The sequence below is a fragment of the Pyrus communis genome, chromosome 16, assembly GCF_041283825.1.
Source record: "Pyrus communis isolate YQ-2024b chromosome 16, ASM4128382v1, whole genome shotgun sequence".
NCBI classification, from domain to species: domain Eukaryota; kingdom Viridiplantae; phylum Streptophyta; class Magnoliopsida; order Rosales; family Rosaceae; genus Pyrus; species Pyrus communis.
In genome coordinates, this window is record NC_142580.1 from 11345385 (window position 1) to 11357486 (window position 12102).

Consider the following 12102-nt stretch of genomic DNA (forward strand, 5'->3'; position numbering starts at 1 on the left):
GTATTGGATCAACCAAAGCAAAACTATCCGTGCGCACCGCAAATAGAATCGAAATAAAATTCCAATTTAAACCTTGGCACTTGAAACAAATCAAAACCGTGATGTGGAGGACAATGTCTGATTCAAAAGTGATTAGTATAACCTTTTTATTCCAAACATGACAACTAACATGGCAACTCAAAAGTAAGCTAGAAATAGTCTCATCAAGAAGATTACACAAAGGACAATGGGACTTTCCCAAGGCATAAAACGATGAAGTCTACATTTAAAATTTGAACTTTAGGTACCTTAGTTGTTGTTCTTTATTCCAAGCAAGTAACATTACAGATAAATTAAATAGATAAAAAGCAATTGAGTACAAACAATAATCTACATTAAGAAGAGAGGAGGGTTTGAACACGGGATGTAGCGGGTCAAAGAGGAATGCCCGAGTCACCGGGGCAATCCACCGCTTACAAATAAAAAACAACATATAAGAGAATTTAAGGTACTCCAAACTGTCTTCCTAAGTGACAATAAAACACTTCAGCAGTGATATATGGTGCCAGTCACTTGATATGCTCCAAGAACCACCCCAACAAGTCTTGATGAGCCTCCTCAGCTGCCTTGACAGCCGCCTCGTCTTCATCGTTGTACCTCAACGTCCACCCATGTACGAGCTTCGGGAATATCTTCACATGGCTTTTAATCTGTGATTCCATTATGCAGACAGTCACTTACAAGGAATGTGCATTGATCACAACCAAAATCATTGAAGGATATTCCTACCTCAGGTTTTGCAGTTAAAACCTCTTCAAATTGTTTGACGACTTCGGGTGGAGTCAGCTGATCAATCTCAGCTCCAAGTACAGAAATCGGAACCTTAACCGCTGAAAGTAATACCGGGAACAGATCAATAATCAACACACAATACTTTTTTTTCTTTCTTGAAAGAATTGTAATACCACATTTTGTTTCTTTTTGCAGCCATGAGCAGATGTGGTGGTCAGGGTTGCGCAGCCATCGCGCAACGCAGGTTTGTGCAGCCATCGCGCAACACAAAACAGCAGCTTGGATAAAGAGAGAAGTGGGTGCGGAGAAACATTTTGGCTGTAAATACAGAAATCTTACCCTTGATATCATCCAGAGTGACAAATGAAGGATGACACAAAACAGCAGCTTGGATAAAGTCATGCTTCGCAAGTTCAACGACACCCTTGCCTAAAAACAGCACAAATAATTCAATGTCATGTGAAACAACCTATGCCATAATGAACTGAGCAGGAAAATAAGCACTTCCTCCTACGAGACATTGTTAAACTTGAATACTACTAATAAACCAGGAAATAGATATACATAACGGAGAGCAGGAAAATGAACTCACCGCCCCAACAGAAGCCTACAGCACCTATTGCAGAAACACCTTTACTTTTTAAAGCTTCAATCACCAGTTTTGCATCTTCGATTGTTTTGTCCTGTAGATACGAAAACAAGAGCTCATAACCTCAGTTTTAGCGGCACTCGTATGCTCAACAATTCCATATCAACTTTTAAAACACCACTATATAAGGTCCTTGTATTTTTTGTCACACTAGTCTCAATAGGTGGAAACATCCTAGAGTTCAAGACCATTTGAAGCTCAAAACAATAACAATACCGGGATGCTAAGCTGAAATGAAAATGTCCCCCAAGTTGTACGTAAAATTCACGAATCACACACAGATACTTGTGAGAGTACTTAAATTACAGATAAACAAAATACTTAGAGATCTGCATCAAAACAAAAAGAACCAACCGGTGCATGAGCTTTTATCCAAACCGGTAGAGAGGCAAGGTCCCCATTAAAAGGGTCTCGATTGAAGAAGTCCGGGAGCACAACAATGAACCCAGCAGCTGCAATTCTGTCTGCAAGCATCCTTTACAAGAGACGGGTGGCATTAGTTTAAGGGTATAGGGCACTTTGCAATCTTGCAAACTTAATAGTGATTCAGGTAAATATCACAACTGTTTCTTCAAACAAAAAAATTCTGATGTTGGAAACTGTAAGGACCAACTATGCATTGTTATTGTAAAGATTTGACACAAAAAATACAGGTGTGGTACTTTTAAGCGTAACGAGAGGGCATTAGAGCAAAGTGTGAAGTTCGACAGGTATATGGTAAACAACCTGATTCTGAACTATTCTTCAAAACTAGTGATTCTCTTTACATAGACCAATCATAACCATTTTTTCCTCAAGGATTGTACTTCTGAGTAAATGATTTCAAAAAGTTCACCAAGTCATCAATTTAATCAGAAAGTGTTATTTAAAATCCAAGAAAAGCAATCGATTTCTGAGAACTCATCTATCAGATGTGGGAATCAGTCGTACCTAGCCTTTGGAGCTTCATATCCTGCATGGCAAAAACATGTAACATTAAAAAGTGGTTTGGTGATAGAACATCACAGAAAGAAACTGTACAATAGAGAGAGAGACATATGGTTTGAATGATCGAAAATCAATTACGCTATTCGAATTCCCAATTGGAAGCAAACGGGAAAAGAAAGAACAACAATCATGCAAAAACAGAAGAAAGAAAAAACAGAAAATGGGGAACAAGTAAATAGTTGCTCAGTTAATCAAATATATACACAGCACCCACAAAGCCAAAAGGAAAAGGAAAATGCCAGAACTGATTGCTTCATCAATTAATCAAACATATGCAACAGTGTCAAAGATTTCAGAAATACAGGCCAGCTTTCCACTAGAAGACCTCGATATATAATTTGTCAATTTTCCGATATGGAGATTCTTGCACCCATAAATTTACACAAGCTAAAAACCAGTTCCCATTAAGCTAAAAACACAGACAGACCACTCAAACCCACAAACCCAAATCACAAACTGAACAAAAAATGCAAGCTTTTGAAACAAGTAGAAAAAAGAAAGACTTTTGGAGTGGTGGGTAAGGTACCAAAAGCGTCATGGACGAGAAGAACGGCAAGCTTGGAGTCAGGGGAGCCAGTGACATAGGAATCGAAACCGCCGAGCTTTTCGACGTGGCCAGAGCCGCTGGACGGGTTCAGGGCTGGTGGGTTTGAGCAGCACTCAGAGCTTGCCATGATTTCTTTTCTTTTTTTTCCTCCGAATTCACAAACACAACCACTCTTTGCCAGTGTTTGATTGAGCTAGAACAGCAGAGGCTATATTTATAGAGGGGAAATCATTCTCCGGCCAATAAAAAAATATGAAAGTTTGGAAATGGTCAGCAAATATATCAGAATTTGATATTTTGGTGGCAAATTGGAAAGTCAATGCTTCGATATATGAGTCTGGACGTTGTTTGCTGAATTGTTTACTTTTGAAGTGACGGGATGAATGACGTAGGCCTAATGCGAAAAGTTTGAGGAGAATAAGTATTAGCCGCAGTCCAAGATTCCAGGACTCTGGCACTCCAAACCAAACCAGTACAGCTCGTTGGTTATTTGTGAAAGTATGTTATGGTTCAAAACTTCAAAGTAAATTACAGTTGTGCATGTTGATTACTTACATACACTCCACAACTATTCAGAAAAGACTGTATTGTGCATATCGATTAGTTACTCACACTATACAACTATCCAAAAATGACCGTATTAGAGAGAGAAAACCGCTTGATCTGTAGTTTCGTTCAATTTAAAATACAAAAGATATTTTTTTAAAATGCACTAATCAATTTCATCAAACCTATTAACATGATTTATACCACTCACAAAATGCCAACCTAAAAGCACCACATTGTTGTCAAACCTCTACTCTTCCAAGCAACAAATTTTACATACAAATATGGGTACTATAAAAGTGCAGGCATTCTTCTGATTCATAGTAAATAGAATGTAGTTGATGTGATAAGGTTCAAATTAGTCTCGTCTTTTAGTGACAATAAAACGCTTCACAGTGATGCCAATACCATTCACTTAACATGGTTCAAGAACCACTCCAACAAGTCTTGATTAGCCTCCTCGGCAACCTTACAAGCTGCTTCATCATCACGTCTTACCTCGTGTTCCACTTTGAGGAAAATCTTCGCACGGCTATCTCCAATTCCATAAAACCAACAGTCGTTCCAAATGCATAGCGCAAAACATTGAAGAAACATAGCGGCATTAAGAAGGTAGAATATCCAAGCATGTCTATGGCACCTGAAGAATAATTTGTGTGCAATGCAGGGAGGCACTGAGTCCATTGATGTGTGCTGGAAGCGTGTTCGAGCTTTGAGACAACAACTTGCTGCTGTTGGTGAAACAATTTCCTATCAAGACATGGTCATCGTCATTAATTTTAAAAGGGTTGGCCATTGAATACAACTTCTTCCAATCTCACATTCGTGCAAGACCAATTCGTATCGCTCTTATTGAGCTGAGATTTATTACTTGAAGAAGGAAATGATCTTGACACTGCTTCTATGTTCACTGCTATGATGACTCAGAAATCTGCTTGTCCAAATGTTAGATGGCTTAGGAGTTGGGCTTATCGATTTTTGCCTAGGTGAACAATTGGGCTCCCCGGGAGCTTAGCGGATTACAAAGGGCTGGAGGAGCTTTGGGGGTGGGGGATTTAATCCACTATCTCCTAGGGAATTTTATAGGGTTGGAAGTGCTCTAAATAGAATACAGTTGATATGACAAGGTTTAAATTATTCTTGTCTTTCCTTGACAATAAGACGCTTCATAATGATGACGATACCATTCACATGACATCGTTCAAGAACCATTCTAACAAATCTTACCTCGAGGCCCACCGACTCCACCCGTGTTCCACTTTCGGGAAAATCTCCACATTGTTGTAAAATCGACAGTGTGTGTGCAGTGGAATAAGACACAAAATTTACGAGGTTCCTCTACAGTCAGTGTGACTGGAGTACGTCCTCGGGCAGCAGTAGTGCTTTCATTATAATTTGGAATAATAAGAGTACAAAGATAACTCTATTTATTCTCTCCTCTCCTCTTCCTCTCTTTCTTTCTCTGCTCTTTTTCTTTTTTCTCTTTTATCTTTTCTGTTACATGAAAACATATGGAGTGCTCTATTTATAGAGCAACTCCATATTGATGCATTAACTGCATGTTGAAATTTGTAACGCGTCTTCTGACAGCACAATTCATTTTCCACTTTCATTTTCTACAAATGGAACTGTGGGCATTCATTGCCCATGAGACTTTTCAACACTCCCCCTTGGATGCCCACATATCAACATGAGTTGCCTCGTTAAGATCTCGATCTATTTTTGGATGCTCCCCCTTGATGAGTATCTCCCCCTGATTTCAAATTATTTAGGCTGATCATTCATCCTGCTGCTTTAGTCTTTTAGCGGTGATAGTTGCCGAATAAGGTGTTTCACTTGTTGTTAACTTTCCACATACTTGTTCTTGAACTGGGTTGGAGGGCCTTCTACTAGACTTCCTCCAAAGGTCTGAATTTACCTATTTTATCTGGAGCTGAATTTGATTCAAGGGTGGTGGACACTTAATTTTGAATCGGACTTGTGATTTCTTCAAAGGCCGTCTAGGCTTGATCTTGAATGAAATTGAACCATGAGGAGCTGCATGTGACAAGTGATCTTAGACTTTGTCGGGGATGAACTGACATGTGTTTGTTGTGGTTGTCTCCACATGCTTCAATGTATCATTTTCACTTGCCTTACTTGCTCCCCTTGCAGAAGTGGTATTTTCCTTATGCAGGTTTGGCATCTTCTCGTGTAGTATTTGTCCTCTGATACAGGAGTGGGATGCAAACCTGGTATTTGAATGGACCATCACTTCTTGGTGGCAACGCAAGTTTGAGTGGAGGTTCCGACATATTGCTTTCTTTATCCTTGTTTTGGCAGGTAAGAACAAGGACAAAGGAAAGGACAGGGAGATTGCATGATATGAGATACTCTTGCTCTCATCCCTGATGATATGAGATACTCTTACTCTGGTGTGACTTGTTTGTAGATGTATTTTCAGAGAGGAAGAAAACTGAGTATTTCGAGATACTTTGTGAAAGATGCATTCTCGGAGATGAGGAAGAGTTAAATATTTTTCAGTTCTGCCTTGCCATGGAGGACAGAGGTTGACATATATATGGATTTCCCAATAGCAGGTAGTAGTGCTGTGCCTTTACTCTTATCAGCAACTGTGGTGTAATTAGAACAGTAAGATTCACGCGTTTTCAACTTTATCAGAGATCTTTGACAAAGTTGCACGTGATATCCAAGAGCTGAGATTGCGTCTGAGAAAATGTTGACAGACATCATGCAGAGAAATCCGGCTTTTGAAATTTGAAAATCGGTGTCTCTTCGATTTTTGAATAAGTGGTCATGTTGCCCCTCCTTTTATAGAGATATCAATTTTTGTTCAGAAACACTCAGAAAATTGTTGCCTGCAGAAATTTCCCTTTCTTGCACTTCTGAGATTTTATCTGACTTCCTTCATCATTTTTGAAAATGGCTTGCCCATCTAACATTTGCTTAGATTTGAGTCTCAGGATTGATACAGACGAGCAGCGTCAAGATAACATATGGCGCCCGTCCTTCTCATCTTCTAATGGTCCTCTTACGGTTGGGGACTCTGTGATGAAGGATAACATAACTGCTACAGTAGTAGCCAGGAATCTTCTCACTCCAAAGGACAACAGAATCCTTTCAAACCGGTCTGATGAGGCAGCCGTTCAAGACTCATTGGCTCTCAGTGTTCAATGTGCGGGCTCTGTATCCAATATGGGCCAGCGCTTACTTGCTCGAACTCACCAAGTTGAATCATTAATGGCTGAGGTGGCAAGTCTTAAACAAGAGATTAGAGGGCTTAAGCATGAGAATAAAGTGTTACACATGCTTGCAAATAATTACTCTACGAGCATGAAAAGAAAACTCGACCAGCTACTGGAATCCGAAGGTCGGACTCAAAATGACAATCGGGGGTTCGAGTCTTTATTCCAAAGACATCCATTGTCTTAGCTGTCTGGAGTTCCACCAAGTATTGAGACTCCAAATAATCAACTTCTGGTGTCTTTCCCTTCTGGGGTACTTCCGAGTACTGAGGCTTCACATGAGCAACCTTTGTAAAGGATCCCTCCTATTTGTTTGTTTTAACTCATGTGTATGTAATTTCTCGGAGATATTAATATATAAGCTTTATTTCATTCAGTGTATTGTGTTAAATATAATAAAGCATATATTTCACTAAGATGTGGTACTTCTGGACCAAATATCAATTTATCTTTACCCTTCGCGAAGATAAATGATCATTCTTAGTGTATTAATTATTTGAGTATTCAACTCATAATCTTCAATCCATATGATTCTTTAATGTCGTAAACATCATGGATAAGATTCGTGTTGGCATATTGTTCGATTCTGCAGTTCGAGACAATATTTCTCTCAACACTTTATAATCTTTCTTGACTCTTCAGGAGTCTCAATTTAATATCATCAACTCTTGCAAGAGATTTTAGTATGTTGCAACAATACCATAATGGAAGTACTCACTAAGGCAATTTATACTATTCATTGGTATTGAGTACATATTTCATGCTTTACCCTTCCGGGGCTTTCTTCAAGCAATTTGAATCCTTCAGGGATTTTCTACATTTCATGACACATTTTCCTCTAGAATTTATACAGAGCAATTTGCTTCTATGTATATTTGAAGGATTTATTTATGGAGATATTATGTGGGCGACTCATAACCCTTCATATATAATTCTCCATTCATATGAACTCGTTTCCAACCCTGTGTCTTATCATATGAGTGTATTTCACGGTATTACAAATGCCCATATGTAACCTTCTAGGTTCAACATCTTTTGGCTATTTGTATTGTATCCAAGTATATAGGTCTATTTTTCTACGTTCTTACAAAATTATAATGGAATTTGCCTTTCTCCATCTTTAGCCCGTAATTTTGTTGATGGAAAAAAAACGGGACTCAATATCACCACAGCTCATTGATGAATTTAGTAGCTACTGGTAAAAACCAAAATTACCATTGGTTATCATCAATCTGTGATCCCACATTCTCATGTGCATGCGCATGCATAAAAGTTTTTCATTTCTTTTGGGATATCCATTGCCTCTTCAAGGGCATTACACTATCTCTTCCAGGATAGTTATAATTTAGAGAATGCGGATCATAACCTCCTTTTGAGCGTTATAGAGCTTGGATTTTAATCTCCACTTCGGGAGTTGAGTCATTAGAACCTATACGTCTATCATGCTTCATGCATGAGACATCAATACTCTCATGTCTGCGGATTGACCTTTCCGGGACAAGTATCCTTGCAACAACTGTCATGCTTCTGGCATGCGACAGTTATGCAATAGTTCAGTAGTGCCATATTTTTCTTCTTTCGAAGGACTGAACCTTTTGAGTCTGAGGGTCTGCCACGCTTCAGGCGTGCAACAGATAAATCATTTGCTGCCATATTATTTTGTCAAACAGGGACATTAATTCTTGTAGGCACATTTGCAGCAAGTATATGTGATTTCATCACTTTCGTTGCATCATTAAATGCATCATTCAATTATTCTCACTTCGTTTGTATATTGATTGCTTCATGAATCAAAATAAGACAAATTCTCTTCGTTCTTCTGGAACGGTTTTTTCTTATCATTCTTCTGGAATGATATTTGTTCATCGTTCTTCTAAAACGAAGTTATTTTCTCCCCCTAACGGCAGGAAAATTGTCTTATCAAAATGACAGTCCGCAAACCACGCGGTAAATATATCCCCAGTCAAGGGTTTTAAATATTGAATGATAGATGATGTCCAACATCAATGCCTAATCCGCAATGATGCTTCATTTCAGTATGTTGTGGCAGTGCAATAGGCACATAGATAACACAACCAAAAACTCGTAAATGTATAATGTTTGGCTGGTTCCCAAACACGAGTTGTACTAAGAAGTATTGATGGTTATCAACAGGTCTCAACCAAATCAATAATGTATCATGTAAAATGACATGTACCCATGTAAAAACTGGCAATTTTATTTTCATCAGTAGAACGCGAGTAATCAATTTCATCCGCTTAATAAATGCTTCTGCTAAACCATTTTTGAGGATGGACATAAGGAACTTCTGGTCCTTATTTAATAGTCTGCAGACTGAGACTCTTATGACTTTTATTGCAATTAAGTTGAGGCACTGCGGCACTTCAAACTTAAGGTACTTATCAAGGAACTTCATGTCCTGATCCTTTTGTTTGATGGAACTTCAGGTCCAATCATTTTTATTTGATGAGGATCAAGAAACTGCAGGTTCTGATCTGATCAAGGAACTTCGGGTCCAGTATGTACTCATCGTAACAAAAAGAAGTACAATAAATAAATTAAAGCAATAGGCGGTAATTCCAGCCATAATGAATAAATTGCATTTAAGTAAATAAAGCTTGTGACAATGGCTTTAATTTAACACCATTCACATAAATCAAAACTTAAAGCAGTAGGCGGTAAAACCGTCCATGATAAATAAATTGCTTTAAAGGAAATAGAACTTGTGAAAGGGTTTTAAACCAACACCAATTCACATAAATAACAAGAAGTATCATACCTCCTTTTATTTATTATTTTTCTTTCTTTTTGTCAGCACTTATTCAAACCTTACTTTTCTTATTTCTGTAGCATGGTGCCATGCACCAACAGAAACCATTTATGTCATTTTGACTAAATGGTGTCATGCACCATTCTGCACCATTCAAATCCAAAATATATATATATATATATATATTTTTTTTTGTTAGGTTGCAGTCAACATCTCCCTTTTTTTTCTTCTTTGTCTCTGCCAATCTCGAAACGCAGGACCTGCTGGGTAGTTATGGAGGTTGCTCAAAATTCAATTCAATCCAAAAAACGCTACCAGAGGCTGGCGTGGTTCTTGCATGACCCAGGGAACATGTCATCGTTAAGCAAGAACCTCCTTACAGAGACATATATGACAGTGGGGTTGACGAAGGCACAAGAGAGGGAGGTCTGTGTGGATTCATTCTTGCCATCACCATCTCAAACAACCAAGTATTCATGGGAGTTCTCAAGATCCGTCGAAAACAACGTGATCTGGGTTTCCAAGTCTGATGAGATTCTTCTGGATCTCTGGAAACCAGTTGTCAAGTACGAGTTTTCTCATCTCGTGACGACTTCAGGTCGTAAATTTCAATTTTTCACCGGAATTCGGTGGGGCGCTTCTGGCGCAGTGGGAGAGACGAAAAATGGACATACCTTTTATTCTGTGAGATTTTAGATGACTGAGGTGAGAGGTGGATAGTGCTTTACCGGATTTATGGCGTTATGCTTTCCACTGACATGAGAGCTTTTCATGCTGATAACGTGTTGTAAAATCGACAGTGTGTGTGCAGTGGAATAAGACACAAAATTTACGAGGTTCCTCTACAGTCAGTGTGACTGGAGTACGTCTTCGGGCAGCAGTAGTGCTTTCATTATAATTTGGAATAATAAGAGTACAAAGATAACTCTATTTATTCTCTCCTCTCCTCTTCCTCTCTTTCTTTCTCTGCTCTTTTTCTTTTTTCTCTTTTATCTTTTCTGTTACATGAAAACATATGGAGTGCTCTATTTATAGAGCAACTCCATATTGATGCATTAACTGCATGTTGAAATTTGTAACGCGTCTTCTGACAGCACAATTCATTTTCCACTTTCATTTTCTACAAATGGAACTGTGGGCATTCATTGCCCATGAGACTTTTCAACACACATGTCATTTAATCTGGAATTCCTTATAACCAATAGTCATATTCTAATGACTTTTTAGCCAAAATAGTCCCTAAGATTTACATAACTCCTTATTTTCGTCTCTGAGATTTGAAATTCATAGAAGTGGTTCCTGTTTTTGTCCACCATCAATCATTTTAATCATTCCTTGAAAAATTATGTTAAATAAGGACCAAACCTGTAAGGATATCCATGATTCATTTCAACAAATACATGAAAATCATTTGAGAGTTTTTGAATTGAATTTAGGCGTTGGGCCTTGCTAAGGCCTTTCTTTAAAATTAATTTGGTTTTCTTATTGAGTACTTAATTTTAACATAGATGAACAGTAAGTAGCCAAAGTTAAAAGTATTTTTGACGTGCCATGTTTGGGCAGCAAGATCATCCTTGTTCACACTAAAAGAGGGATTTGCAGTCCCTTTTTTTTCTTTAACAGAAAAATCACTTTTCAATGCAAAATTGTAGATACAAGATGATCAAAGCTCAAGTATCCAAGTGGAAAACTCACATCTAACAAAATCACATCAACAACTTGGGCCAGAACTAAGAACATACTTTAGAAGAAAGAGGCACAATGAAGAGATTGAAGAAAGGACACTCAACCCAACATACAAAACGACTTCTAAAAGCTCTGCAACGTACTTTTCACATATTCCTTTTGTGGTTCAAACATTCCCTTGTATTTACAACTTCGCTACTTCCTTTGTAGTATTAATTTCCTGTATTAAATTTTACTTCTCAAAACACTCCATGTACTTGGCATAACTTATCCGAATAGGTTGAAACTTTGCCTAATCGCTTGTATTTATCATTTACTTTCAAGTTATTACTTTTCATGCAATTTATTGTCATTTTGGCTGACACTTTACGAGAATTTACAAGCTCTTTACTTTCAACTTTTTACTTATTCTTTGTTTCACTTTGCTTTATCTCTTTAATCTTTCACAAAGATTGCAAACTGGCTTGGACCATTTCTGATCAGTTTGCGGTCATTGTTTTGGCATTCAACAAACAAAAAATATAAAGTCCTTGTCTTCAAGGCATGGAAAAGAACCTAATATGGATTTAACCCCTCCATTAAACAATCTTTTCTAAGAGACACATTTTACTTGTAGATCAACAAATGACCTATAAACATCTAAACTAATTAAACAACCTATTGGACTTGACCAGTAATGGCATGCTTGACAATAACTAACTTTGCAAGAAAGCCTAAGAGCCTATTCAAGGTTTTGTCAAGACACCTTCAATTAACTTAGTGTTTGCAACCCGTGGGAAGAGTTGTGTGGGGATCTTGCACCCTAACAAGAGTGTTTCCATGAAGGATATTTCCTATCCAACACGGACGGTCCTCTCCAGATCATTTTGGTGAGGATCCTGAGGATTTGTGAATCGTGTCT

The 12102-nt window shown here is 38.1% G+C and overlaps 1 protein-coding gene across 1 annotated transcript; it reads right to left on the reverse strand.

The window, feature by feature from the left end:
- Positions 1-243: 243 nt before the first annotated feature.
- LOC137731862 (endo-1,3;1,4-beta-D-glucanase) lies at positions 244-3243 on the reverse strand. The gene is made up of 7 exons (XM_068471106.2): positions 2934-3243; positions 2351-2372; positions 1775-1895; positions 1364-1454; positions 1111-1200; positions 769-869; positions 244-689 (listed from the first exon to the last, which is right to left on the reverse strand). Exons 1-7 carry the CDS (start codon positions 3079-3081, stop codon positions 549-551), a joined length of 714 nt encoding a protein of 237 aa, XP_068327207.2. The 5' UTR covers positions 3082-3243; the 3' UTR covers positions 244-548.
- Positions 3244-12102: the final 8859 nt, after the last annotated feature.

Excerpts from the sequence above, each read along its gene's own strand:
- LOC137731862 (XM_068471106.2), bottom strand. The coding sequence starts at position 3,081 with ATGGCAAGCTCTGAGTGCTGCTCAAACCCACCAGCCCTGAACCCGTCC. Across the intron at positions 1,455-1,774 it reads GGATAAAAGCTCATGCACCG|GACAAAACAATCGAAGATGC; the intron begins GTTGGTTCTTTT and ends TCGTATCTACAG. Across the intron at positions 1,201-1,363 it reads TGTAGGCTTCTGTTGGGGCG|GCAAGGGTGTCGTTGAACTT; the intron begins GTGAGTTCATTT and ends TGCTGTTTTTAG.